General features: G+C 40.2%; 1 protein-coding gene and 1 long non-coding RNA gene across 5 annotated transcripts in view; one reads left to right on the forward strand and one right to left on the reverse strand.

Annotated features, from left to right (window-relative positions):
- Positions 1-1,811: 1,811 nt before the first annotated feature.
- LOC139354064 (uncharacterized) lies at positions 1,812-4,247 on the reverse strand. 3 transcript variants are annotated; one of them, XR_011605171.1, is made up of 3 exons: positions 3,928-4,064; positions 3,712-3,851; positions 1,812-3,644 (listed from the first exon to the last, which is right to left on the reverse strand). It is a non-coding gene; the product is annotated as an uncharacterized lncRNA (long non-coding RNA). The 3 variants fall into 3 exon arrangements; XR_011605170.1 differs by having other exon boundaries at positions 1,812-2,005; positions 2,160-3,644; positions 3,712-3,977; XR_011605169.1 differs by having other exon boundaries at positions 3,712-4,247.
- Positions 4,248-5,644: 1,397 nt separating this feature from the next.
- Positions 5,645-26,778, forward strand: part of uex (metal transporter uex) — a 202,432-nt gene continuing 181,298 nt past the window's right edge. The window contains exon 1 of one of the 2 annotated variants that reach the window (XM_065868714.2): positions 5,645-6,157. In XM_065868714.2, the coding sequence (XP_065724786.2) occupies positions 5,853-6,157 (305 nt within the window). In that variant the 5' untranslated portion in view covers positions 5,645-5,852. The remainder of the gene's footprint in view (positions 6,158-26,778) is intronic. The other variant, XM_017087218.4, reaches the window with a different exon arrangement.

Genomic DNA, 26,778 nt, shown 5'->3' on the forward strand with positions numbered 1-26,778 from the left:
AATAATAGAAGTATCTTTTTAGGAGAACCACCAGTAACACGATCTCCGACGACCTCTCCATTAGGACTCCGGACACCAATACCACCAGCTACTTGGCAGCTAAGGCGGAGCTGGAGGACCCGCTGGCTTCTATAGGGAGGAGGAAAATAGGGCGCCCGCTAAGGAACAGTTGGAGAAGCCATAGCCAGCCACTGCCAGTATGCTGAGCGGCTTCCGGAAGAATCAGCGGGCCAACCCTGTTCTCCCACTTCCTCAAGGTCCAATATGCCTATTGGGACTCGGAACTGTACTGCGGTGGAGCGGGAAAGATGGCAAAGCATCCATGGGACGAGAAGGAAGCTTTAATCTACTAATTTACATAAATGAAAACATTCGATGAACATTCCATTTATTTTTATTTAAATTTCTTTGTGCACCAGCAAACTCCTCCTTTTTAAATTTCTCCATTTGATTTGTTTTCCGTTTGGCAACAACCCCGGTGAACTTTGAAAACATTGGTCACACTACAAAGAATAAGATTTTTCGACTAGTGAAACTCTTAGCCGATCTGATGACTAGGCTTTAGTCTTAAACGCGACCAGCTAAAATAAATGTTTCATCTACTTGGTGTCTGCTTCTTTTTTTTTCATTCTTGCTGCCCACACTAGCAGACACTCGCTGTTAAAACTGCTGTTATGTCCACTGCTACTCAGAGTCGCCAGAAAAAGCTGTCCACATCATAAGTGTGAATGACAGTGTCAATTTGCCACTATGTTTTGTTTGCTGAAAAAACTTATTATCGCAAAGGCATTTTAAGAATTTCCATGAGGTGGATGCAGAAAATGGCTTAATTCCATATTAAATAATATATAATCGCTGTTTCAATTTTAAGCGGATTCTTGTTAACATAGAGTTCACTAAAGCGAACAGCTGATCGACATAAGCAAGCCGTCTCCGAAAAGAGACGACGTGCAAATTAAGGTGTTTAAAAAAAAATGGAAATCATCTCAAAACTAAATTCAAATAGAACGCATGTGGAATTTTTTCAGCGCCAAAAAAATTTTTTAATGCTATTTGCAAATTGATCAAGGTGTTGATTTTGATTTGAATTAAAAATATTTTCACATATTAGATCCGTTTGGACCTTTTAAGTATTTTAATACGTTCCTCGCGTATGGTTCTTTGACTATGTCCATCTTTATATCAACAATTTTGGCCAATTCCGGAAGATGGGTGCGCCATCAAATGGCTCTTTCTGTGGAAAAAAAAAAAATGTTTTGGTGCAATAGGCGCGAAACGACAATTTCAAAAATTTCCTGAACTCGAAACAAATACTGAATAATACTTTAAAAGGGGACTCATCCCCGAAATTCGCGAAAAAATTATCCTCGATGGAGCGCGATTTCTGAAGAATTTTCGCGCAAAAAGAACTTGGCGGTCGGACATGGTTCTCTTGTAATTGAATTTCAAAGTTCCCGCCTTAGCTATAAAAAACAAGGGGGCCTTTTCTCATATTTTTAATAAAAGTAATTACATTTTAATAAGTAGTTATAAAATTAATTACATTTTTAAATGAGTTCCTATAAACCTTAATAAGGGTTTCAAATGAGTTCCTATAAAAATCATGCAACATTTTTTTTCATTTAATAAAAAATTTTATTTTTATGTCTACTGAAAAAGTATATCCAAATAATCATATTATACGTGGAGTGCGGTCTAAACAGGTTACATGCGGTTATACAGTTTGATGTTACAATGCTGTATCGTGTTTTCAGTGACGACCATGAACGATCATGGCCATCCACGGTCCCCCACCATTTTAATGCATTAAATAAAACTCAAAAATTTGTATTCAATATGTATCTTCAAATAATTTCAGTGAACACTTTTCCGAACCAGCATAGAGATAATGTTCCAGGCTCGTTTTTTTTATGATGGTGTCCACCATAGGCCTAATCCACGTTGTAGAACCGAATATATGACAAAGAGTGTCCTAATTAACAACTTAGTCGACATCGGAGGTATTCTATATGACAAATTTTATGAAGTATGTTAAATATGAAATAAAAAAGTAGTGTAAGTACAAATTAAAAAATAAATACAGCAAGTAAAATTTGGCATGAAATAAAAAAAAATCGCCGCGATTTATTTTGTTTATTTATTTTTTAATTTTTACTTACACGATGTTTTGATTTCATGTTTAACATAAATCATATGATTTATTCTTCGGCCTGAGCATAACCGCCATGGCTGTAAAGCTTTAAAAAGGCGAGGCGCACCAAAAATCCATGATAGTGTTCCTTCTCTGCAAGCATTTTCTATCGCGGAAGGCACTATTAAGTGACTTCTAGAAGATGAAAACGATCGTCCGCGATATCGCATTCGGGTCGCGGAAGTGACTCCCGTCGGAAAGAAATGTGACAATTATGCGATTATGTGTCGCCGAAGTGATTCCGAGAAGTGCCGCCGAAGTGGCACATTTCTTCCCGACGGGAGTCACTTCCGCGATCCGAATGCGATATCACCGAAGTAACTTCTAGAAGTGTCGCCGTAGTCACTTCTGAAAGTCACTCAGGAGTGACTTTACACATGCTTGTAGAAGATACCTGGAAGAGTCTTTCCCACTTGGGAAATCTTGAATAAAAACATTATTTTTATACTTTTAATATTTTGCATTTATTATACCCGTTACTCGTAGAGGAAAAGGGTATACTAGACTCGTTGGAAAGTATGTAACAGGCAGAAGGAAGCGTTTCCGACCCCATAAAGTATATATATTCTTGATCAGAGTCACTAGCCGAGTCGATCTAGCCATGTCCGTCTGTCCGTATGAACGTTGAGATCTCGGAAACTATAAGAGCTACAATAATACAATAGGCATGCAGATTCCTGAGATTCCTGCGCAGCGCAAGTTTGTTTCAAAAATGTGCCACGCCCACTCTAACGCCCACAAACCTCCCAAAACTGTGGCTCATACAGTTTTGATGCTAGAATAAAAATTTTAGCTGAAATGTATTGTTCTCATCAATACCCATCGATTGAACCAATAAAATTTTCCCACGCCCACTTTAATGCCCACAAGCCGCCCACAAACTTCAAAATTGTAAATATGAACGTGGATATCTCGGAAACTATCAAAGATGGAGAAATGGGATCTCAGATTTAGATTCCGTAGCCTTGTACGCAGCGCAAGTTTGTTACGCAAACATGCCACGACCACTCTAATGCCCACAAACCGCCCAAGCCTGTGGCGCCCACAATGTTCATGCTAGATACTGAATTAGAATTAGCTAGATACTTAACTGAAATGTATTGGTCTCGTCAATACCTATAGATTGATCCAAAAAAAAGTTTGCCACGCCCACTCTAACGCGCATAACGCTTAAATCTGTCTACCGCCCTCATAACCACATATTGAAATCACGGGTAGGTGGCGCGTTTCAATCTCGCTTTGCTGCTTGCATATCTCCATTTCCCTTTGGTCCCATAAGCTGAGTAACGGGTATCCGATAGTCGAGGTACTCGACTATAGCGTTCTTCCTCGTTTTTTGTATAAGGGCTTTGTCCGCTTGTATAAACGGTCATGAAGGATTGTAGGAAATTTATCTGAACAATGTTAATTAGGTCCAGCTCCGTTCACATAAGAAATTTACTAATAACCATTTCTAAAAGAAACAGAAACAAAAAATGTTTTTTGTTCATTCAAAGTAAAAATAAACTAGAAGACATAACCTTTTACAATGAAATATGTTGAGAATCGTTGGATGATGGGACTCTCCGCAGTTAAACGCCAAGTAATGTCCACAGCTAGCTTGTCCGCAATTAGCTTTAAATAATCGTACAGCTCACGATAAGCTCGTAATTTCACACCCCTTGTTGAGAGGGACATTTAAACATGTTAAGCAATTAAAAACATTTAGAAAAAAAAGCTATGTTTACTAAACGCACAGATTTGATAAAACATCAGACAAATCGCAGAACAAAATGACGCTCGGGCGAAAAATAATTGCGTCGCTCAAAAGGAAGACCCGATAAATTTTCAGAAAAAAGGGTTTTCCACTAAATTTTGTTTTTGTAAAATGTGTACTATCGTCTTTCTATCGCTCAGAAGTGTCTCAGAAGTTACTTCTTCGCGATCCTGACCCTTTTTGTTTTATGTAAAATGGGTACTATCGTCTTTCTATCGTCCGTAAGTGACTTCGAAGTTACTTATACGCGATACATGTATATTTTGTTCTTGTAAAATGTGTTTTATCGTGTTTCTATCGCGCAGAAGTTACAAAGAAGTGACTTTTGGACGAAAGGCGATAGAACTATCGCCCCGTTGCTAGCAGGGTTCTTTCGGCCATAGTGCGGATTGTTTTCTTTAAGGTCCCTCAACAGACGCTCAATTTTTTGAGTGTTTGCCTTCGTGTCTGGGTTAACAAAATTGATGGAGTGGTTGACTTTCAAATGGTCTTGAATGAAGCGGAAATGAGCTTTCCCATCCATGCCCAGAAAAACTCCAAACGTGTAAAAGCAGAATTGGCACGTCATGTTGAACAGAATGAATCAATAAAAAACAATTTTTGATGCAAATTTCAATATTACATAAAATTTATAGACAACTCGCTTTTATAGCAAGTGAGAAAAGCACACGTGTTTTTTTATAGCAAAACCGGGATCTTTGAAACTCAATTACAAAAGAACCACGTCCGACCGCCAAGTTCTTTTTGCACATAAATTCTTATGAAATCGCGGTCCATCGAAGATAATTTTTTCGCGAATTTCGGGGGTGAGTCCCCTAATCTAGAGTATTACCCTGAATTAAAAACTGGAGTATTGAATCGATTTTTCGTGTGCGGTTCCATTTTCCGCTGCAGCGAGTTGTAGCGTCTTTTCCCGTTATACGGACATTTTTGTTGGTGGAGGACCAAATCAGAAATTTATCTCACCTTTGAAAATAAATACTGCTATGCTTTTTTTTTTTAAATATGACCAACCTTCAGCTTATGTCCTTCTTGGCAAGACCCGGCACTTTTTGCGCGAAAACAACTATTGTATTTCTGTTTAAGAAGCCATTATAAATTCCATTTACCCGGAGCAACTGAATTTGGACGTCCACTCTCCTTCGCAAAAAGTTTGGCTATGCCGATCAGCTGTTTACTTCAGTGATTTTAAGCGCCTGTGTGCAGAGGCTATAAGCCAATGACGTGTCACCTTATTAATTTCAAAATAACTTTATTGGAATGACTTTGCCCAACATCTAGTTTTTAATTGTCACCGCTTAACAAACAGACACTCAATAGCAGCTTTTGTCTTTCCTGCTACCATGCATAGGTTTCAATTTTGTACACTTACAAGTAATTCGATTTTTGGTAATGTAAAATGTAGTTGTTTGTTTATACATTTTTCGCGAGAGTTTTTCTGGGAGCACTTTTTGAATAAATTGTATTGAATTGAGTTAAAAAAAACTATTTTTGATAATATTTCCTCTTTTTACTTAATATAAATGGACGCAAGAGCTACGCGTCCATAATGGAAGTGCGGAATTACCCTATAATAACACACAACATCATAGCACGACCATAGTGTAAGCGGGATCTAATTTTATTCATTCCGCGGTCATACTAAAGAGCACATATAAGAGCGAAAAAGACTATATGACGAGGGGAAAGTAAAATACTAAGGCAGAGATTGGTCAAAAAGTATTTAAGGAACACGCAATCTCTTTTTTAGGAAAAAATTTATGTGGGCTCTGCTGTAACTGTGAATATTATTTTTCAAATTTTAAAAGTACTTAAATTTATCCCAAATTTTCGTTTAATTTTTAAAACTCAAATCAAATTGGTTTTGTGTTTAGCATCGTGACCTATAACTCCCGAGAGGGTGGTATGGAAAGAAGTAAACAGTGTTTTTTCAAGTGTCAGATGACGACTAAATGCGCTAAACAATTTAAATTTACCAAAAATGTTAGTATCCTGGAATATTTACTTAAAATTGTTCATATTTTAGTTCAGGCGGATAAAAACCTAAATACGAGTTTAAAAAATAAAAATTCAATTGCGAGAGCATGCCGGATGCTCAACTCGGTAACAATGAAAAGCGCAAATTTCGCCTCTCTTATCACAATTATCCTTTTTGCCAATGGTATCAATGGAACTGCGGTGGACTTAATGGCTGTGTCGTCATTACCAAGGCAAGTTTTTCGCACTAAGATACATATGTATTTCATTTTTTAGATTACAACTATCATAAGAGCATAATTTGTTATTTCTTTATTTAATGATTATTAGTATTTTTATAATTTTTGTTAGCAAATATACATATGTATGCGCTATACATAAGTACACTTATGTATCTATCTAGATAAATCTGGTTGTGTGCTGTTTATAAGCAGACCCATCCAATGTGGTGATTCACCAATGTTTTTGCACATAAATGTACAGCCATCTAATATTTTGGCTTCACTATCCCCGCAGTGTCAAAGCGAGGTTAAAATGCGCCACCTACCCAAGATTTCAATATGTGGTTATGTGGGCGGTAGACAGATTTAAGCGTTATGGGCGTCAGAGTGGGCGTGGCAATCTTTTTGGGTCAATCAATTGGTATTGACGAGACTAATACATTTCAGTTAACATTTTTTACCTAGCATGAAAATTGTGGGCGCCACAGGTTTGGGCGGCTTGTGGGCATTAGAGTGGGCGTGGCATAATCGCGTAACAAACTTGCGCTGCGTACAAGGCTACGGAGTCTAAATTTAAGATCCCAATTCTTTATATTTTATAGTTTTCGAGATATCGACGTTCATATTTACGATTTTTTGGAGCTTGTGGGCGTTAAAGTGGGCGTGGCAATCTTTTTTTTTGGGTCAATGTAGTTAAAATTTTTATTCTAGCATCAAGCTGTAGGAGCCACAGTTTTGTGCGGCTTGTGGGCGTTAGAGTGGGCGTGGCACTCTGATGAAACAAACTTGCGCTGCGTTAGAAGCTCAGGAATCTGCATGCCTAATCCCAATAGCCGAACTCTTATAGTTTCCGAGATCTCAGCGTTCATCCGGACGGACGGACAGACGGACATGGCTAGATCGACTCGGCTAGTGATCCTGATCAAGAATATATATACTTTATGGGGTCGGAAACACTTCCTTCTCCCTGTTACATACTTTCCGACAAATCTAGTATACCCTTTTACTCTACGAGTAACGGGTATAAAAATCTGGTGATTTGTCCGACCTGTTTCTCTGCTTATAATACTTTTTCGACTCTCTCGCTCTCGGGTTTAAGCCAGATATTTGGCATTTGTTTTATTAAACATAAAAATATTTTCGGTCCGGTCACAATGCACCATATGTGTTCTGAAAGGTGAACCTACTTCCTTTCCAAAAATTTCAATTACAAATATATTGGACTAACGGGTTTCGAGATATTTTTTGTGTAATATGTTTATGCACCTCTTTCCACTCTCTTTCCTCCTCTCTTTCCTCCTCTCTTTCAAAAACGGGTCTCCACGGTTATCATTTTTGGCTGTAAACTAATGTTATCAGCATTGCTAGGCGAATACTAACCTTAAATGGGAACTTTATTATTTGTGTTTGCAGTTATTAGTAGAGCCCAAAAACTGAATTTACCGATTATTTTCGCTGGTCTAAAAAAATGGTCACACGCATACATTTGTACATGACAACAATACATACATTTTTACATGACAACTTAACGTTGTGTGTTTTTAATTAAGAAAAAATTACTTAAAATGCACCCAACAGATTGCCCGTTTTGGTATCCTAGTTGTGAAATTTTGTTGAAAACTAAAAAAAAATCCATATTAGCCATATCTCCACACTTTAAACGAAAAGTGGAACCGCTCGCATGGTCGGTTAGAAACACCCGACCAAATATCGGTTGGGGCTTAACAGCTGGGGTTCAAAAGACTTCCCCATATAACTTCTATGGGAGCTATAAGAAATATAAATATAGATTCAGCTCGTTCCGACCACCTGTAATAAAAAAGAGACTCGAAGCCTAGACTTCAATCGAATTGCGGAAATATATGTATTTCCCTAATCTTTCCCCAATAAATTTTAGCAAATAAGTTTACAGTTATAACAAGGGAGAACGCTATAGTCGAGTACCTCGACTATCAGATACCCGTTACTCAGCTAAAGGGACCAAAGGGAAATGAAGATGTGCAAGCAGTAAAGCGAGATTGAAATGTGCCACCTACACGCGATATTGAGGAGACTAATACATTTCAGTTAAAATTTCTTGTCTAGCATAAAAATTGTGGGCACCACAGGTTTGGGCGATTTGTGGGGATTATAGTGGGCGTGGCACAATCGCGTAACAAACTTGCGCTGCGCTCAAGGCTACGGAATCTAAATGTGAGATCCAAACTCTCTATCTTTGATAGAGGCGATGTGTGGGCGTTAAAGTGGGCGTGGCAAACTTTTTTTTGGTTCAATGGATAGGTATTGATAAGAACAATACATTTCTGTAAAAATTTGTATTCCAGCATCAAAACTGTATGAGCCACAGTTTTGGGCGGTTTGTGGGCGTTATAGTGGGCGTGGCGCACTGCTTGCGCTGCGCAAGAAGCTCAGGAATCTGCATGCCAAATCCCAATAGCCTAGCTCTTATAGTTTCCGAGATCTCAGCGTTTATACGGACATACCTAGACCTAGATCGACTCGGCTAGTGATCCTGATCAAAAATGTATATACTTAATGGGGTCATTATCCTAGTATATCCTTTTACTCTACAAGTAACGGGTATGAAAAGAGAAAACGCTTTAGTCGACGGCCTCGACTATCAAATACCCGTAACTCGGCTAACAAAAAAGGGTCTATCCGTCAAAACTATAGGCTGTTTACGAGGTTTCACTAACACGCCACCTAGGTAGCGCTACTGAAATTGCAGTTATAAGAAATAATCAATGTTAGTATTACCATGTTAAATTTTTAAGGATTGTTGCTAGCTTCAGTTATTTTTATGGAAAATTAATTTATTAATGCTAAAAAGTTAACATATTCTATATCCCAGAGTAAAAAAAGTACTATCAGAGCAAAACTTTTTTAAAAATAATTATTTTATTATTTCTTTGACCGTTTCTTTGACAGCTATATATTAGAGTCGTCCGAATTTTTTTAAATATAATTCGAAATTCATAAATATTCGTAAAAAAAAAAATATGTCAAAAAACACCGAAGCTATAATTTGTTTCTTATTATTTTCCCACCAATTTTCCGATAGTTCCTATGGCAGCTATATGATATAGTCATCCGATTTTGATAAAATAAAATTCGAAATTCAGAACTTATTAAAAAATTTTATTTCCAAGTGTATGAGGTTATCTGTTGAAAAACACCAAAAATATACTTTTTTTTAATTTTTGTCCGATTATTCCTATGGGAGCTATAAGATATAGTTGTCCGATCTAGTTGTTTCCGTCTTATACTACTTGCAAAAGGAAGAAGACTTTTGGGAAAGTTTTAGCCCGATAACTTTAAACCTGAGAGACTAGTTTGCGTAGAAACGGACGGTCAGACGGACATGGCTTTATCGACTCGTCTAGTGATGCTGATCAAGAATATATATAGTCTATGGGGTCGGAAACGTCTCCTTCACTGCGTTGCAAGCTTCTGACTGAAATCATAATACCCTCTGCAAGGGAATAAAAATGGATTCAAATAATATAGTATGCCATTGATCAATAACATCGCAGAACAGCAATTGACATACATGAGCTAGAAAACAGATTTATTATTATTATTTAATTTGCATTTATATGGATAGAAACAAAATGGAAACTTTTGGGGGACTGAAGCGCAGTAAAATTTGTATGTGTTGTTCAAGGAATTCTGCCGTATTAATAGGCCCAGCCATTCTATTGGATAAACTTGGTATCCAAAAATTGTAAACGATTTATGTATTCTGTTATGGCTTCAGAGTACTTGTCTGCTATCTTTTTGACCACAGAGAAGATTCAAGAATGTGTGGAGAAACTTGGATTCCTACAATGTTTTGGAGAAATTGCTAAACTCCATTCCATGTTCTCCGCCCACAAATGCAACAGGAATTGGGTGGCATCCCGTGACCAAGTAATTTTTCTATTTGCTGCGAAGGGAATCATTCAATTAAAATTGGTAAATAAATAAAAAAACAGTTGCCTGCTCCGAATTCCAGTTATTCACGAAATCGACTTTGCAACTCTGTAACGCGGAATTTTCCCTCCACCCCTTCTCTACAAGTTTGTTTGGGATTTGAGGCGCGTTAAACGGTAAATGGCCGCTTGATATTATGCTGTGTAGCGTTATTTCCAGGCGTCACCATCGAGAAGGGCTGGCGACATTTTTATTCTTGATCATGATCACTAGCCGAGTCGATCAAGCCTTGTCCTTCTGTCCTTCGTACGCAGCGCAAGTTTCTTACGCTAATGTGCCACGCCCACCAACCGCCGAAAACTGTGGCGCCCACAGTCTTAATGCTGGAAAAAATATTTTAACTGAAATGTATTGGACTCGTCAGTACCTAAGAAATCTCGGAAACTATCAAAGACAGCGTGCTGTAATTTTAGAATGAGATTCCTAAGCTTCGTTCGCAGCGCAAGATTTTTATGCTAGTATGCCACGCCCACAAACGCCCATAACGCTAAAACCTGTCGAGCGCCCACATTTTTGAAGAGTTAAAAAAAAATGTAAATTGATTTTAGCGGTCAATACCTATCTAAATGATGAGAATCGTACCATTCGCATTGTTATTTTAAAAGTTATGACTAACTAGGGTTCACTAGGTACCGTGGCTTTAACACGGTCTGTAGTACCGCTACCGTCCGTTAAGTGCTGTGGTGCTGGCACTGTGTGTGCCGCGCTAATAGAAATGCCTTTGTATTTATTTTAAATTTTTTTTTTTTTTAATGCTTTGCTATTTATTTATTGGATCTTCTCCCTTTGGATACTAACAATAAGTGTATCAAATCTTAAACTAATTAATCTAACTAACAGTCATATGACTGATATTATGCTAAAGGGGGCCCGAAAGTTATTGCTGGCTTGGCAGGTCGTTGCGTTGTAGACGTGATCGGCTGGAAACCCAAGTCAAGCCTCTTGCGAGCCGATTGGGGTGCACAGAGAGTTTTTCGTTGTAGGACGCTTTTTGTTTGTCTATTTCATCTTTTACGGTAAGGATGCCTAGGACCCTATGGATGTTTTGGTTGCGAATATAGTGATAGTACGCAGGATTTTCGATTGAACGCGCTGTATAATTTCTATGTTGCTGCTGCTGGCGTTACCCCATAGCTAGGAGCCATATGTCCAGTTGGGCTTTAGAGTGGAGTTGTAGAGCAAAACCTTGTAGTCCAGACGCAGGGGCGAACGAGCGTTAAGAATCCAGAGGTAGCTGCTGGCTTTTAGTTTTAGATGTACTTTCTCGCGTTCGATGTGTCTTCTCCAGGTTAGTCGTCTGTCAAGGTGGACGCCGAGATACGTATCTGCGTATTATTCAATGATAGTGGAGGGCATGTTTGCCTGTTGAGAGTAAACGTTATGTGTATATATTTTTGTTCATTTATTTTAATCCGCCAATCAGATAGCCACCTTTCTACTACGGAGAGGTGGTTTGCTAGCTGTGACGTGGCTCGGCCTGGGCACCTCGAGCGACTTGAAATTGCGGTGTCGTCAGCGAACGTAGATGTTGTTAGCTGCTCGTTCGTGGGAATATCTGCTGTGTATAGGAGGAAAAGAGCAGGCCCTAGCACGCTTCCTTGCGCGTCTCCAGCTTTGATAATGTAGTCGACGGATGTTGTTGTGTTGCACCTTACTGCGAAGGTTCTGTTGTATAGATACGACTCAAGAAGCTTGTGAGTGTAATGAGGCAAGTGTGTTTTGATTTTGTGCATGAGGCCATCTAGCCATACTTGATCGAAGGCTTGAGATACATCGAGGAATATTGCGCTGCAGTATTCCCGATGCTCAAATGCTGTGCGTATTTCTGATGTTATTCTGTTAACTTGTTCGATTGTTCCATATTTTTGACGAAAGCCAAATTGATGAGCAGGGATAACATTGTGTGCTCCTAGATATGGTATTATGCGAGTTAGAAGGCATTTTTCGAACAACTCAGACAGACACGATAATAAACTAATTGGTCGGATGACGGAGTTGTGTGGACTTTTCCGGGCTTTGGTATCATAATGATAATAGATTTTTCCATTTTTTTGGATAGTAGCCGAGAGTTATGATCCCATTGAAGAGCTTACAAGTAACATCAATGTCAGAGTTTGGAAGTTCAACTATCATTTTTGGGGTTGTTTGGTCACCGCCAGGGGCCTTTTTCGGTTTCAGTTCCCCAATGACGCGATCTCCTTTGGCTGAAACAATGGTGGTAGGGAAATAGATTCTAATTCGATTTGGACAAATTAACTATTGGCAGGGTTCGGCCGGAAGACGTTTCTGAGATGTAAAGCAAAAGTTTCGGCTCTATCTTCGTCTCTGCGGACCCAGCTGCCAGATGAATTTCTTATGGGAGTGACTGTTTCGATTGGAGAGCTCAGATTTGGGTGAGCCCTCCGCAGAGGATGTTTTGTACTGGTTGGCGAAAGTTTTTTAATGTACCGCAGCTGTGCATTTTCTGTTTTTTGCTTTAGAGCTCGGTTTAGTGTGCGAGTGGCTTCCTTAAGACGTTGTTTTGATGACGGCGATCTGTTGGTTTGCCAGGCACGTCGCAGGCGCCTCTTTTCTAGGTCTAGCCGTTCAATTTGCAGATATGTTTTGAAAAGGTTGGTTTGCACTTCCCTGCCGTGTGGTGTTGAGATAGTGGCTGCCTCCACGAATACTTCTTCAAGAGCATCGGTAGAGCAGTCGATGTCCACTTCGATGTTGATGTGAGGGGTTAATGGGATGTGTGAGCTTACATACTTTTTATATTTTAACCAGTTGGTTCTGTGCGACGTCAGCCTGAGGGGGTGATCTGTAGTTTTTGTGCTTTGGAGAAGAGTTATTAGCACTGGCGAATGGTCTGACGACAGGTCCGAAAGCGCTTTGGCGGTTATTATATTGCGGGGAATGTTTTTTGTCACCGCAAAGTTTATTAGGTCTGGAAATTTCCTGAGGTCTGTTGGCCAGTATGTGGGGCTGCCAGGGGAAACACTGTCTAATTTGTTGTTCGGTTTTATGATTGCATTGAATAATTGTCTTCCTTTGGGAGTCACAAGGCGTGATCCCCAGTGCGTGTGTTTGGCATTATAGTCCCCTGCAGCTATAAAGCGATATCCAAGCAAGTTGTAGAAGTCCATGAATTGTCCTTCAGAAATTGTAAAACGAGGTGGACAGTAGACAGCGGCTATGGTGAGGTTTCCGTTGCCTGACTGCACTTTGGTAGACGTGGCTTGTAAGTAATTAGTTGCAAATCTTTGATGAAAGTGGTGCTTGATGCGTTCCCTGATTAGGATGCCGTGGGCCTTACCATCTGGATGGTCTGTGCGGTAGAAAGTGTAGCCTCTTATTTGGAAGTTGTGTTTGTTTGTGAGGTACGTCTCTAACAGTAGCATTGGCGTTCCACATTGTAATTCGTAGATTTGCCATCTGTTCTGGTGTTTGCATGGTCGTTTTCATGAATGACATGAATTCCATCATACTTTGCTGCATGGTGACCATCATAGATTCCAAAGTGCTTTGTGATTGTACTTGGATCTGCTGAGCGTTCCTAGATTAGACTGGAATGGGTTTTCCGTCCCTGATCGAAGGGCATCGGCGTATGAGAAGCCCTTCTGGGTGTTTAGTTGACCAAATGAGGATCTTGCAGCCGTGCCGAAAAATACTTCCGGCGTCGTACGCGAGTAAGTGTTCGCATTTTGGGTATTCTGATGACGCGTTGCTGTCACTTTTCGCATGCGGTCCTTCATCTCCTTGTAGACCGTACAGCCCCTGTAGTTTGTCGTGTGGTTACCTTGGCAGTTAACGCATTTTTTCTTTTTGGGGTCTTCTTTGTTGGCAGGGCATTTAGCCGAATTGTGGAAGTCTCCACAAGCTGCACAAACTGTTCGAAGTGAACAGTATGCCCTGGTGTGTCCATACTCCTGACAATTTGTGCATTGCACTGGGCCGTTCCTTTTTATGTGGCTCTTCCACGTTAATTCTTCGGTGCAGTAAGTATTGCAGGTTATAAATGGGGTGCACTTCATTTTTCTTCAAGACTCTGCTGTCTGGCTCCAGCTCGACCCTGAAGAGTTGTTGCGGCTCTTTTTTCCTGTTTATAATGTTACTGACGTTCTTTGCAGAAAACCCTTTTTCCTTGAGAGCATCGAAAACTTTTTTGGCGGTTACGACGGGGTCGATTCCTTTTAGTACCACTTGCAGGCCCTTGCTGCTTTTTAGTTGGTACGTGTAGTAGCTTTTCCTAGATTCCTCCAGGTATTTGGATACAGCTTGGTTTCATGGATATCCCCTTTTGTGACCGGAACAACATGAAAGTTTCCGTCCCCGGTCAGCGCAATAATTTTGTTGACCAGGGCGTTCGAGACTTTCTCCCTAACGTAAATTGGTGGGGGCTTAGGTTTCGGTTGGGTCTCCTGAGCCTGTTCTGCTTCATTTTCGTCTAGAAGCGCAAATCTATTGCTGTCGGATCTCCCGGGTAATTTTTTTTCTATTTGGACACGGTTTATTTTTGACTTGTTACCTACCGCGGTATTCTGCGGGCTAAGCTTACGCTTGATATGGATGTACCGATCTAGTCCGGTCTGTATTGCCGGACCCGCTTGCTGAATTTTGTTTTGGTTTTTATTTGTTGTCGTGGTTTTTGTTGCCGTTGTATTTAGAGTTCCGGTTGCAGTCGATTCCGAAGTAATAGCCGTAGCTGTGGTTGTTGGTGTTTTTTTTTGCCGTAGCTGTAGGTTTTGCTGACAAATTTAATGCGGGTGCAGAAGTTTTACCGTTGCATGTTGTTGGTGCGCCAGGGGTCGAGACTTTTTTGCATTGTTGCATGCAGTAAGCATGGTGAGCAAGATCGTGCTCTTTGGCTATCGACCGACAGTAGGGTCGTTTTTTGCACTTCGCTATCACGCGTTGAGACATACGAAAACTAACCGTCTCTTCGGCTCATTGAGCTTTTATTAGCGTGGCACTTATTTATTATTATAAGATAAAATAATTATGTGCTAGTTTATAAACATAAATTGCTTAAGGCTTTTCGCCTTTTTGAAATTAACCAATTTATTTTTTGTGTTTTGTTTGCATTTAGTTTATCAACTTTCTTGCACTTTTCGCGAAGCTCGCACGAGACTCGTCCGCTCTCTCCAAAAAATGAATTTCATTTGAAATTTGAAAAAAAAATTAACGGGTATCAGATAGTCGAAGCACTCCACTATATCGTTTTTAGGTTTGGGTGTTATTGTTGGAGAAGGATTCGGAAAAATGGAACCGTATGGAAACATCTTTCTCACAAAAAAGTTCCCTTATCATTAACCCGTGAAAGTACCTGGCATTCAGGTATTAGGGTATTCTAATACAAATTAAAAAAAAAAAAATTCTCGTTTAGGGTCTGTGAATTGTTGCCTTTGATGAAATATATTATTTTCATGTAGACTTGGTTATATTTTTTAAATTCGTTTGAAATTCAGTATTTTCGTCAATTTTCTTCACATTGACCGAGATCAGAGAGTTGAGCAAGATGGGGAGGGGATGTCGTTTTTTTTAAGTTCGGGCCTTAAACAAGTTGTGTTAGTCATTTTTGAGAAAACTTTGCAAGTGTTTTGCAAGGTCTAAATTTTTGTAAGACCCAAAATTAAAAAACATGCTATGTAAAGGGGTGAGAACAAGAATTTGTTTTTTGAATCACCCTAATGTATATATATTGATACTAATCGCGAAAACAATAATAGTGCGTGTGTGTATCTAAATATAAGTAGCATTAATACAATTTGTCGTCATCTAGCTTTCTTTGCGTCCAGACGTGCTTAAAATTCTCGCTATGTTACTTCCCCGCTGCCCCGAGTGCAAAACCGATGTTACATTGGCCCAGCTTCGCGCTTCGGATGCTGTTCGCTGCTCTTCTTTGTGCCGTCGCGCCTATCATACTTCTTGGGTAGCCCTACCGGATGATGTGCTCAAACTCTTATTAAATCCAAATATACTATGGCAATGTGATAGCTGTGTGGTTGCGAATGATTCGCATTCTAAAATAGATGAATTCGATGAAAAATTGAAAGCCCTGGAGCGCTTATATCAGGGCCTTCAAAATAAATGCATGGAGGCGTTCCCCCCTAAAGATGATGCATTGCATCAGAATGTAAATCCCAAACCTCGTCTACCGAGGCCTACCAACGTAGCTGCAGCTCCCCTGTCATATGCGGCTGCTGCTGCTACGGCTTCCGCGGTCGTTGACCCTTCTAATCATGCTCTGGATATGGAGAGAGGAAATTTCATACAAGTTCGAAATAAGAGGAGAAGGAACAACAAGCCCAATAAACATGTTGTTGGAGTGGCTCCTAATGCCGAAGATCTTCATGTTTTGCCGACCAAGAAATTTTTGCATGTCGGAAAGTTTGCAACTGATACAGAGCCGAACACTGTTTTAAAATACGTGTCCACCAAGCTTAAGGTGGATGCTAGGTCTTTCACTTGTGCAAAGCTTGTAAAAAAAAGATGTCGACGTTACAACTTTAAAGTTTGTAAATTTCAAGCTTGGTATCCCTGATCAGCTTTACGATATAGTCTTCAAAAACGATTTCTGGCCGAACTCAGTTAAGGTCAAAAGATTTATTCATAGAGAGCGGGCCACTGTGGTAGGGGATGGAATTTTATATAATTTGCCGGAGCCTGGACAAACTTCATCATCAAGTCAGCCCTCAAAAAACCCCTAGTGTTCGACGCCACTGGCGTCGATACTTTTGCGGGACATCGTCTGCAAGCCTTTCCTCATTTGTCGGAGTCGTTTTCGCAACAACATCGGCAGCTGCTTGCGTTTCTCACTGCGCTCTCTTCATCTTCTGACTCTCTCCTAACGCACCATCAACAACATCAGCCGGAGCTTTTGTTGTCCACTTTGTGCGACATTCGCCGTCCGCCTGGCTTGAATATCGGCACGCTCCTCGGAGTTGCGCTCACACCATTTTCCGTGGCTCTCCTGATGCTTCATCAACAACATCAGCCGGAGCTTTTGTTGTTTGCTTTGCGAGACGTTCGCAGTCCACCTGGTTCTAATATCGGCGCACTCCTCGGAGTTGCGCTCTCATCATCTTGCGCCTCTCTCCCGTTGCACCGTCAACAACATCAGCTGGAGCTTTTGTTGTCCGCTGTGCGCGACATTCGCCGTCCGCCTGGCTCTAATATCGGCGCGCTCCTCGGAGTTGCGCTCTCATCATCTTGCGTCTCTCTCCGGAAGTACCTAGAAAATCGGGTGGATTCTTACTCTTCATCGCCTAATAGTTATGCGCTCTCCGTCTCTACCTTTCTGACGTTCGACTTTCTACAACAACTTTTATCGACACATTTGGCTGGATGGCGAGCCTCTCAGAGTGCTCTCTCTGAAGGTGCTCTTTGGAGATGCTTTCGCCATCAACAACAACAATGGACTGCGGCTGCTGTAGTACGTTCTCGCTCATTATTACCAGGAGTGGATTAACCTGCGTGCAGTTATATCTTGAATGCTAATATTGACTGCCCACCTAATATTTGGAGCGCCGATCACCAGCCTATTCGTATCCGTACCACTACTTTACTGAAGGTTCTTACAAATAATTTTATTAATTATGATAAAATCCCAGCGAGGCCTCTTACGGATTCGGGCCATGATGCTGGACCAGTTATTGATAGCATGACCATGGATGACTGGATATGCGCTAACAATACAAATTTCAATATTTATTTTCAAAATATCGGTGGTATGCGTACGAAAGCTCAATCCCTTTTCCAGGCAACGTCTCATGGTGATCATGACGTCATCATTTTTGTTGAAACCTGGCTCAACATGGATTTCTTCGATAATGAATTTTTCGATACAAATCTTTATCATGTGTTCCGTAAGGATCGAGATTCCGTTAAAACACGATGCTCCAGAGGTGGCGGAGTTTTAGTTGCTGTGCGGCGTGAGCTGCGTTGCATTGCTATTTGTCTCCAGAACGAGGATTCTCTTCTCGACCAACTCTGTGTATCTCTCGCTGGTCCTACGGAAACAATTTTCCTGACAGTATCATACATACCCCCAAGCAGCAGTTTTGATTTATATAAAGCGCATGTTGACAACATTGCCCACCTATACCAGGAGCTGGAAGATGGCCAATATATATGTGTTTTGGGCGACTTCAACCTATCTTCGCTCGTGTGGGCTCATGATCTTGAGTCTTCAGCAATGGTTCCCAGTAATCTGCATCTTCCCCACGAAATCTTAGTCATCGATGAGCTTCTTAGTATGGGATTAGTCCAGATTAACCATGTTTTTAATAACATAAATAAGCTTCTAGATCTAATTTTTGTACACCCTGATTTATGCCTTACTCTATGCTGCAGCGATAATCCTCTAGCCGCGTGTGATGCTCATCACAAGCCCCTATTAATCTTAATTACTTGTTATATTTTCTCACCAAATAATTCTCGCTTGCCTCTTACCTATATTAATTCTAGCAGTTTAGATTCTATCCGTAGTGATATTTCTAATATCAGATGGGCGGAAGTCCTCTCGCATGCGGGTGAATACAACCTATGAAGTTTTTATATCTTTTCTCTCTACTATTATAGGCAGATATGCTAAAACTAGAGTTCAAAGTTCTTATCGACTACCATGGTACACACAAGGACTAAAAAAATACAAAAATCTCCGAAATAAATTCTATAAGCGCTACATAGAAAGCGGTGAAGCTGCCGACTTTGATCGGTACAAACAACATATGCGTGAGTTTGAGTTTCTCAATAAATTCTTATACAGCCAATATATTGCTGATATAGAGTGTAAACTAATTACCAATCCTAAGTCATTCTGGCACTTTGTCAATTCTAAACGTACAACCTCCTACTTTCCTTCCCATATGTCATATGAAAGTCTTTCAGCTTCTTCTGATATTGGGGTCGCTAATCTATTTGCTAAGTACTTTGTATCTAACTTTGAACCGAGCTCGCTGTGGAATGACGATGATTCACTCGGTGCCATTGCCACGATGCTAAATATTGGGTGCTTAGATGTTACTGATTTGGACTGTCATATGGCGGCTGAGAGTTTTAACGACTCAGGAAAATTAGACTGCGATGGCCTTTCTCCATTTATTTTGAAAAACTGTATAGGTGTTCTTAGTGAGCCCCTAAAAATGATCTTCAACAAGTCTCTTTCCACTGGGGTATTTGCGAATAGATGGAAACTTGCCACAGTTTCTCCTATATTCAAGTCTGGTTACAAAAATATTGTTTCAAATTATAGGCCAATTGCAAAGCTAAGTAATGTCTCAAAAATTTTTGAACGAATTGTAGCTAAGCAGCTAACTTTTCTTGCTGGTCGGATCATCAGTCCTAACCAACATGGTTTTATGCCTGGAAGGTCAACTACCACTAACTTAGCTACGTTTAATCTTTTTTGCATCCACTCGTTTATCAGTCATCATCAAGTTGATGTAGTCTACACCGACTTCGCCAAAGCATTTGACAAAGTCTCCCATAATGCTTTATTAGCAAAATTGCAGAAATTTGGATTTCATTCATCAATATTAAATTGGTTTAAATCTTATTTAGATGGGCGGATTTATAGAGTAGAGTGCAATGGTGTTTTCTCAAACCCGTATGTGGCTACTTCTGGCCTTCCTCAGGGAAGTGCATTGGGTCCGTTTCTATTCATCATCTTCATTAATGATTTAAGCTATTGCATAACAAATTCTGAATTCCTGTTGTTTGCGGACGATCTTAAAATATTTAGGTCTGTGAATTCAATCTCCGATAGTGAACTTCTTCAAAATGACCTAGTAAAAGTGGGAAATTGGTGTTCTCGTAATAAGTTGCCTCTGAACGTGTCAAAATGTTTCCACGTTAGGTACAGCAAACGATTAATTAATGTCCTTACCTCTTATTCCATTAGTTCCCATGTTCTTTCCTTAAGAAATGAATCACTGGACCTAGGAGTTATGTTTGATACCAAATTTACTTTCATGGATCACATAAACTACTTAATTCCAAAGGCATACGCTATGTATGGTTTTGTAAAACGAAATTCCACGCAATTTAAAGATCCGTACACGAAACTAAGCCTATTTTCTTCGTTCATTAGGTCCAGATTGGAATATGCTTCGTTTGTCTGGAGTCCGACTGGAACTACACACATCAATCGTATTGAGCGTGTTCAAAAAAAATTCCTATCTTTTGCCCTTCTTTCTCTAAACTTTAATGACCCGGTTCCCTCTTACTCTGCGAAATGTCGTCTTGTGCACCTTTCTTCCCTAGTTTCCCTTTAGTTTAGTAATAGACAAGTACCAGTTTACCAACTGTTGGCGAAATAAATAAATATATAAATAAATAAATTTGCTCATATCTTAAAATACAAGGGCGTCGACTAGTAGTTTCCCTTTTTTTTATATAAAATTACGGCACAAAATACAATTTCCCTTTTCTTTGGGATGCTCCGTTTTGGTGTGAAATAAATCTGCTGACTGCAGCTGCAGACTCACCGTGGCTACGGTTAGCCCTTCCCTCTTCTGTGCCTAAGAAGGTATCCTAGCTGGATAGGTTGCTTGTGGACACAGATTGCCAGCCTGACCTTTGAATGAAGATGGCAATGCGATTCGGGGAGTTCGTAAGATCTGCTAAGAAAAATGGTCCAACGTATTGCAATCTGCGGGCACTTAGAGCTAAAGTTGCCTCGGAAGTTTCCTCTATGCCAGTGCAGAATCACGCCTACGATCGCCTTTTTGTCATTCATAACTCTTTGTTGTAAACGTCGAGACTGTCTTTGTACGAGGTGTGTTCAAAAAGTAAGGTGACTTTTCAAATTTCGCGGGCAACATATTTTCGATTATCGATTTTTTTGTTTTGTTATGTTGGTACACTCTTCCCTAACATCTGTACCAAGTTTCAATTGAATCCCCTTTTTTGTTTAGTTGTGAGAGGCGTAAAGGTAACAAGTTGTTTTGCGTGCTCAGCGATTTTTTGCTATCGAAAAATATGGATCAAAGGATTTGCATCAAATTTTGTGTAAAAAATAAAATTAAGTGCTTGAAATGTTGACAGTGGCATACGGTGAAACTGTTCTGAGTAAAAAAAATGTTTACAGTGGTACAAACTCTTCCAAGATGGCCGGGAAGATGCCAATGACGAGCCTCGCTCTGGACGCCCAAGCACGTCAACAACTGATGAAAACGTTCAAGCAGTGAAGAAAATTGTTTTGGAAAATCGTCGAATCACTATCAGAGAAGTTGCTGAAGATGTCGGTATATCGCTTGGCTCGTGCCATGAAATTTTTTCAAACGTTTTGGGCATGAGTCGTGTGTCAGCGAAGTTTGTTCCAAAATTGCTGAATTTTGACCAAAAGAACCGTCGCATGAGCATCGCTCAAGAGCTGTTGGATGACGTTAACGACGACTCAGATTTACTCAAAAGGGTCATAACTGGTGACGAATCATGGGTATATGGTTATGATATCGAAACCAAAGCCCAATCGTCACAATGGAAGAGCCCAGGTGAGCCAAGACCGAAAAAAGCACGCCAAGTTCGATCAAATGTCAAAGTTTTGATCACAGTATTCTTCGATTACCATGGCGTGGTGCATCAGGAGTTCTTACCATATGGTCGTACGGTCAATAAACAGTATTATCTGGAAGTTTTGCGCCGTTTGCGAGAAGCAATACGAAAGAAACGTCCAGAATTGTGGAAAAACAATTTATGGCTTTTGCATCACAATAATGCCCCTGCTCACTCATCTTTGCTTGTGAGAGATTTTTTGGCCAAAAACAACACCACAATAATGCCTCAGCCACCATATTCACCGGATTTGGCCCCATGTGACTTTTTCTTGTTCCCAAAACTAAAGAGACCTATGAAAGGACGGAGATTTGCAACGATTGAAGAGATAAAGACTGCATCGCTGGAAGAGCTCAAGGCTATACCGAAAAGTGCTTATGGGAAGTGCTCTGAGGATTGGAAAAACCGTTGGCATAAGTGTATTGTATCTGAGGGGGATTACTTTGAAGGGGACAACATTAATATTGATAAATAAATTAATAGTTTTTCTTGAAGATATCGGCACGCTCCTCGGAGTTGCGCTCACACCATTTTCCGTGGCTCTCCTGATGCTTCATCAACAACATCAGCCGGAGCTTTTGTTGTTTGCTTTGCGAGACGTTCGCAGTCCACCTGGTTCTAATATCGGCGCACTCCTCGGAGTTGCGCTCTCATCATCTTGCGCCTCTCTCCCGTTGCACCGTCAACAACATCAGCTGGAGCTTTTGTTGTCCGCTGTGCGCGACATTCGCCGTCCGCCTGGCTCTAATATCGGCGCGCTCCTCGGAGTTGCGCTCTCATCATCTTGCGTCTCTCTCCGGAAGTACCTAGAAAATCGGGTGGATTCTTACTCTTCATCGCCTAATAGTTATGCGCTCTCCGTCTCTACCTTTCTGACGTTCGACTTTCTACAACAACTTTTATCGACACATTTGGCTGGATGGCGAGCCTCTCAGAGTGCTCTCTCTGAAGGTGCTCTTTGGAGATGCTTTCGCCATCAACAACAACAATGGACTGCGGCTGCTGTAGTACGTTCTCGCTCATTATTACCAGGAGTGGATTAACCTGCGTGCAGTTATATCTTGAATGCTAATATTGACTGCCCACCTAATATTTGGAGCGCCGATCACCAGCCTATTCGTATCCGTACCACTACTTTACTGAAGGTTCTTACAAATAATTTTATTAATTATGATAAAATCCCAGCGAGGCCTCTTACGGATTCGGGCCATGATGCTGGACCAGTTATTGATAGCATGACCATGGATGACTGGATATGCGCTAACAATACAAATTTCAATATTTATTTTCAAAATATCGGTGGTATGCGTACGAAAGCTCAATCCCTTTTCCAGGCAACGTCTCATGGTGATCATGACGTCATCATTTTTGTTGAAACCTGGCTCAACATGGATTTCTTCGATAATGAATTTTTCGATACAAATCTTTATCATGTGTTCCGTAAGGATCGAGATTCCGTTAAAACACGATGCTCCAGAGGTGGCGGAGTTTTAGTTGCTGTGCGGCGTGAGCTGCGTTGCATTGCTATTTGTCTCCAGAACGAGGATTCTCTTCTCGACCAACTCTGTGTATCTCTCGCTGGTCCTACGGAAACAATTTTCCTGACAGTATCATACATACCCCCAAGCAGCAGTTTTGATTTATATAAAGCGCATGTTGACAACATTGCCCACCTATACCAGGAGCTGGAAGATGGCCAATATATATGTGTTTTGGGCGACTTCAACCTATCTTCGCTCGTGTGGGCTCATGATCTTGAGTCTTCAGCAATGGTTCCCAGTAATCTGCATCTTCCCCACGAAATCTTAGTCATCGATGAGCTTCTTAGTATGGGATTAGTCCAGATTAACCATGTTTTTAATAACATAAATAAGCTTCTAGATCTAATTTTTGTACTGATTTATGCCTTACTCTATGCTGCAGCGATAATCCTCTAGCCGCGTGTGATGCTCATCACAAGCCCCTATTAATCTTAATTACTTGTTATATTTTCTCACCAAATAATTCTCGCTTGCCTCTTACCTATATTAATTCTAGCAGTTTAGATTCTATCCGTAGTGATATTTCTAATATCAGATGGGCGGAAGTCCTCTCGCATGCGGGTGAATACAACCTATGAAGTTTTTATATCTTTTCTCTCTACTATTATAGGCAGATATGCTAAAACTAGAGTTCAAAGTTCTTATCGACTACCATGGTACACACAAGGACTAAAAAAATACAAAAATCTCCGAAATAAATTCTATAAGCGCTACATAGAAAGCGGTGAAGCTGCCGACTTTGATCGGTACAAACAACATATGCGTGAGTTTGAGTTTCTCAATAAATTCTTATACAGCCAATATATTGCTGATATAGAGTGTAAACTAATTACCAATCCTAAGTCATTCTGGCACTTTGTCAATTCTAAACGTACAACCTCCTACTTTCCTTCCCATATGTCATATGAAAGTCTTTCAGCTTCTTCTGATATTGGGGTCGCTAATCTATTTGCTAAGTACTTTGTATCTAACTTTGAACCGAGCTCGCTGTGGAATGACGATGATTCACTCGGTGCCATTGCCACGATGCTAAATATTGGGTGCTTAGATGTTACTGATTTGGACTGTCATATGGCGGCTGAGAGTTTTAACGACTCAGGAAAATTAGACTGCGATGGCCTTTCTCCATTTATTTTGAAAAACTGTATAGGTGTTCTTAGTGAGCCCCTAAAAATGATCTTCAACAAGTCTCTTTCCACTGGGGTATTTGCGAATAGATGGAAACTTGCCACAGTTTCTCCTATATTCAAGTCTGGTTACAAAAATATTGTTTCAAATTATAGGCCAATTGCAAAGCTAAGTAATGTCTCAAAAATTTTTGAACGAATTGTAGCTAAGCAGCTAACTTTTCTTGCTGGTCGGATCATCAGTCCTAACCAACATGGTTTTATGCCTGGAAGGTCAACTACCACTAACTTAGCTACGTTTAATCTTTTTTGCATCCACTCGTTTATCAGTCATCATCAAGTTGATGTAGTCTACACCGACTTCGCCAAAGCATTTGACAAAGTCTCCCATAATGCTTTATTAGCAAAATTGCAGAAATTTGGATTTCATTCATCAATATTAAATTGGTTTAAATCTTATTTAGATGGGCGGATTTATAGAGTAGAGTGCAATGGTGTTTTCTCAAACCCGTATGTGGCTACTTCTGGCCTTCCTCAGGGAAGTGCATTGGGTCCGTTTCTATTCATCATCTTCATTAATGATTTAAGCTATTGCATAACAAATTCTGAATTCCTGTTGTTTGCGGACGATCTTAAAATATTTAGGTCTGTGAATTCAATCTCCGATAGTGAACTTCTTCAAAATGACCTAGTAAAAGTGGGAAATTGGTGTTCTCGTAATAAGTTGCCTCTGAACGTGTCAAAATGTTTCCACGTTAGGTACAGCAAACGATTAATTAATGTCCTTACCTCTTATTCCATTAGTTCCCATGTTCTTTCCTTAAGAAATGAATCACTGGACCTAGGAGTTATGTTTGATACCAAATTTACTTTCATGGATCACATAAACTACTTAATTCCAAAGGCATACGCTATGTATGGTTTTGTAAAACGAAATTCCACGCAATTTAAAGATCCGTACACGAAACTAAGCCTATTTTCTTCGTTCATTAGGTCCAGATTGGAATATGCTTCGTTTGTCTGGAGTCCGACTGGAACTACACACATCAATCGTATTGAGCGTGTTCAAAAAAAATTCCTATCTTTTGCCCTTCTTTCTCTAAACTTTAATGACCCGGTTCCCTCTTACTCTGCGAAATGTCGTCTTGTGCACCTTTCTTCCCTAGTTTCCCTTTAGTTTAGTAATAGACAAGTACCAGTTTACCAACTGTTGGCGAAATAAATAAATATATAAATAAATAAATTTGCTCATATCTTAAAATACAAGGGCGTCGACTAGTAGTTTCCCTTTTTTTTATATAAAATTACGGCACAAAATACAATTTCCCTTTTCTTTGGGATGCTCCGTTTTGGTGTGAAATAAATCTGCTGACTGCAGCTGCAGACTCACCGTGGCTACGGTTAGCCCTTCCCTCTTCTGTGCCTAAGAAGGTATCCTAGCTGGATAGGTTGCTTGTGGACACAGATTGCCAGCCTGACCTTTGAATGAAGATGGCAATGCGATTCGGGGAGTTCGTAAGATCTGCTAAGAAAAATGGTCCAACGTATTGCAATCTGCGGGCACTTAGAGCTAAAGTTGCCTCGGAAGTTTCCTCTATGCCAGTGCAGAAGCACGCCTACGATCGCCTTTTTGTCATTCATAACTCTTTGTTGTAAACGTCGAGACTGTCTTTGTACGAGGTGTGTTCAAAAAGTAAGGTGACTTTTCAAATTTCGCGGGCAACATATTTTCGATTATCGATTTTTTTGTTTTGTTATGGTACACTCTTCCCTAACATCTGTACCAAGTTTCAATTGAATCCCCTTTTTTGTTTAGTTGTGAGAGGCGTAAAGGTAACAAGTTGTTTTGCGTGCTCAGCGATTTTTTGCTATCGAAAAATATGGATCAAAGGATTTGCATCAAATTTTGTGTAAAAAATAAAATTAAGTGCTTGAAATGTTGACAGTGGCATACGGTGAAACTGTTCTGAGTAAAAAAAATGTTTACAGTGGTACAAACTCTTCCAAGATGGCCGGGAAGATGCCAATGACGAGCCTCGCTCTGGACGCCCAAGCACGTCAACAACTGATGAAAACGTTCAAGCAGTGAAGAAAATTGTTTTGGAAAATCGTCGAATCACTATCAGAGAAGTTGCTGAAGATGTCGGTATATCGCTTGGCTCGTGCCATGAAATTTTTTCAAACGTTTTGGGCATGAGTCGTGTGTCAGCGAAGTTTGTTCCAAAATTGCTGAATTTTGACCAAAAGAACCGTCGCATGAGCATCGCTCAAGAGCTGTTGGATGACGTCAACGACGACTCAGATTTACTCAAAAGGGTCATAACTGGTGACGAATCATGGGTATATGGTTATGATATCGAAACCAAAGCCCAATCGTCACAATGGAAGAGCCCAGGTGAGCCAAGACCGAAAAAAGCACGCCAAGTTCGATCAAATGTCAAAGTTTTGATCA

Source organism: Drosophila suzukii (assembly GCF_043229965.1).
Source record: "Drosophila suzukii chromosome 2 unlocalized genomic scaffold, CBGP_Dsuzu_IsoJpt1.0 scf_2c, whole genome shotgun sequence".
NCBI classification, from domain to species: Eukaryota; Metazoa; Arthropoda; class Insecta; order Diptera; family Drosophilidae; genus Drosophila; species Drosophila suzukii.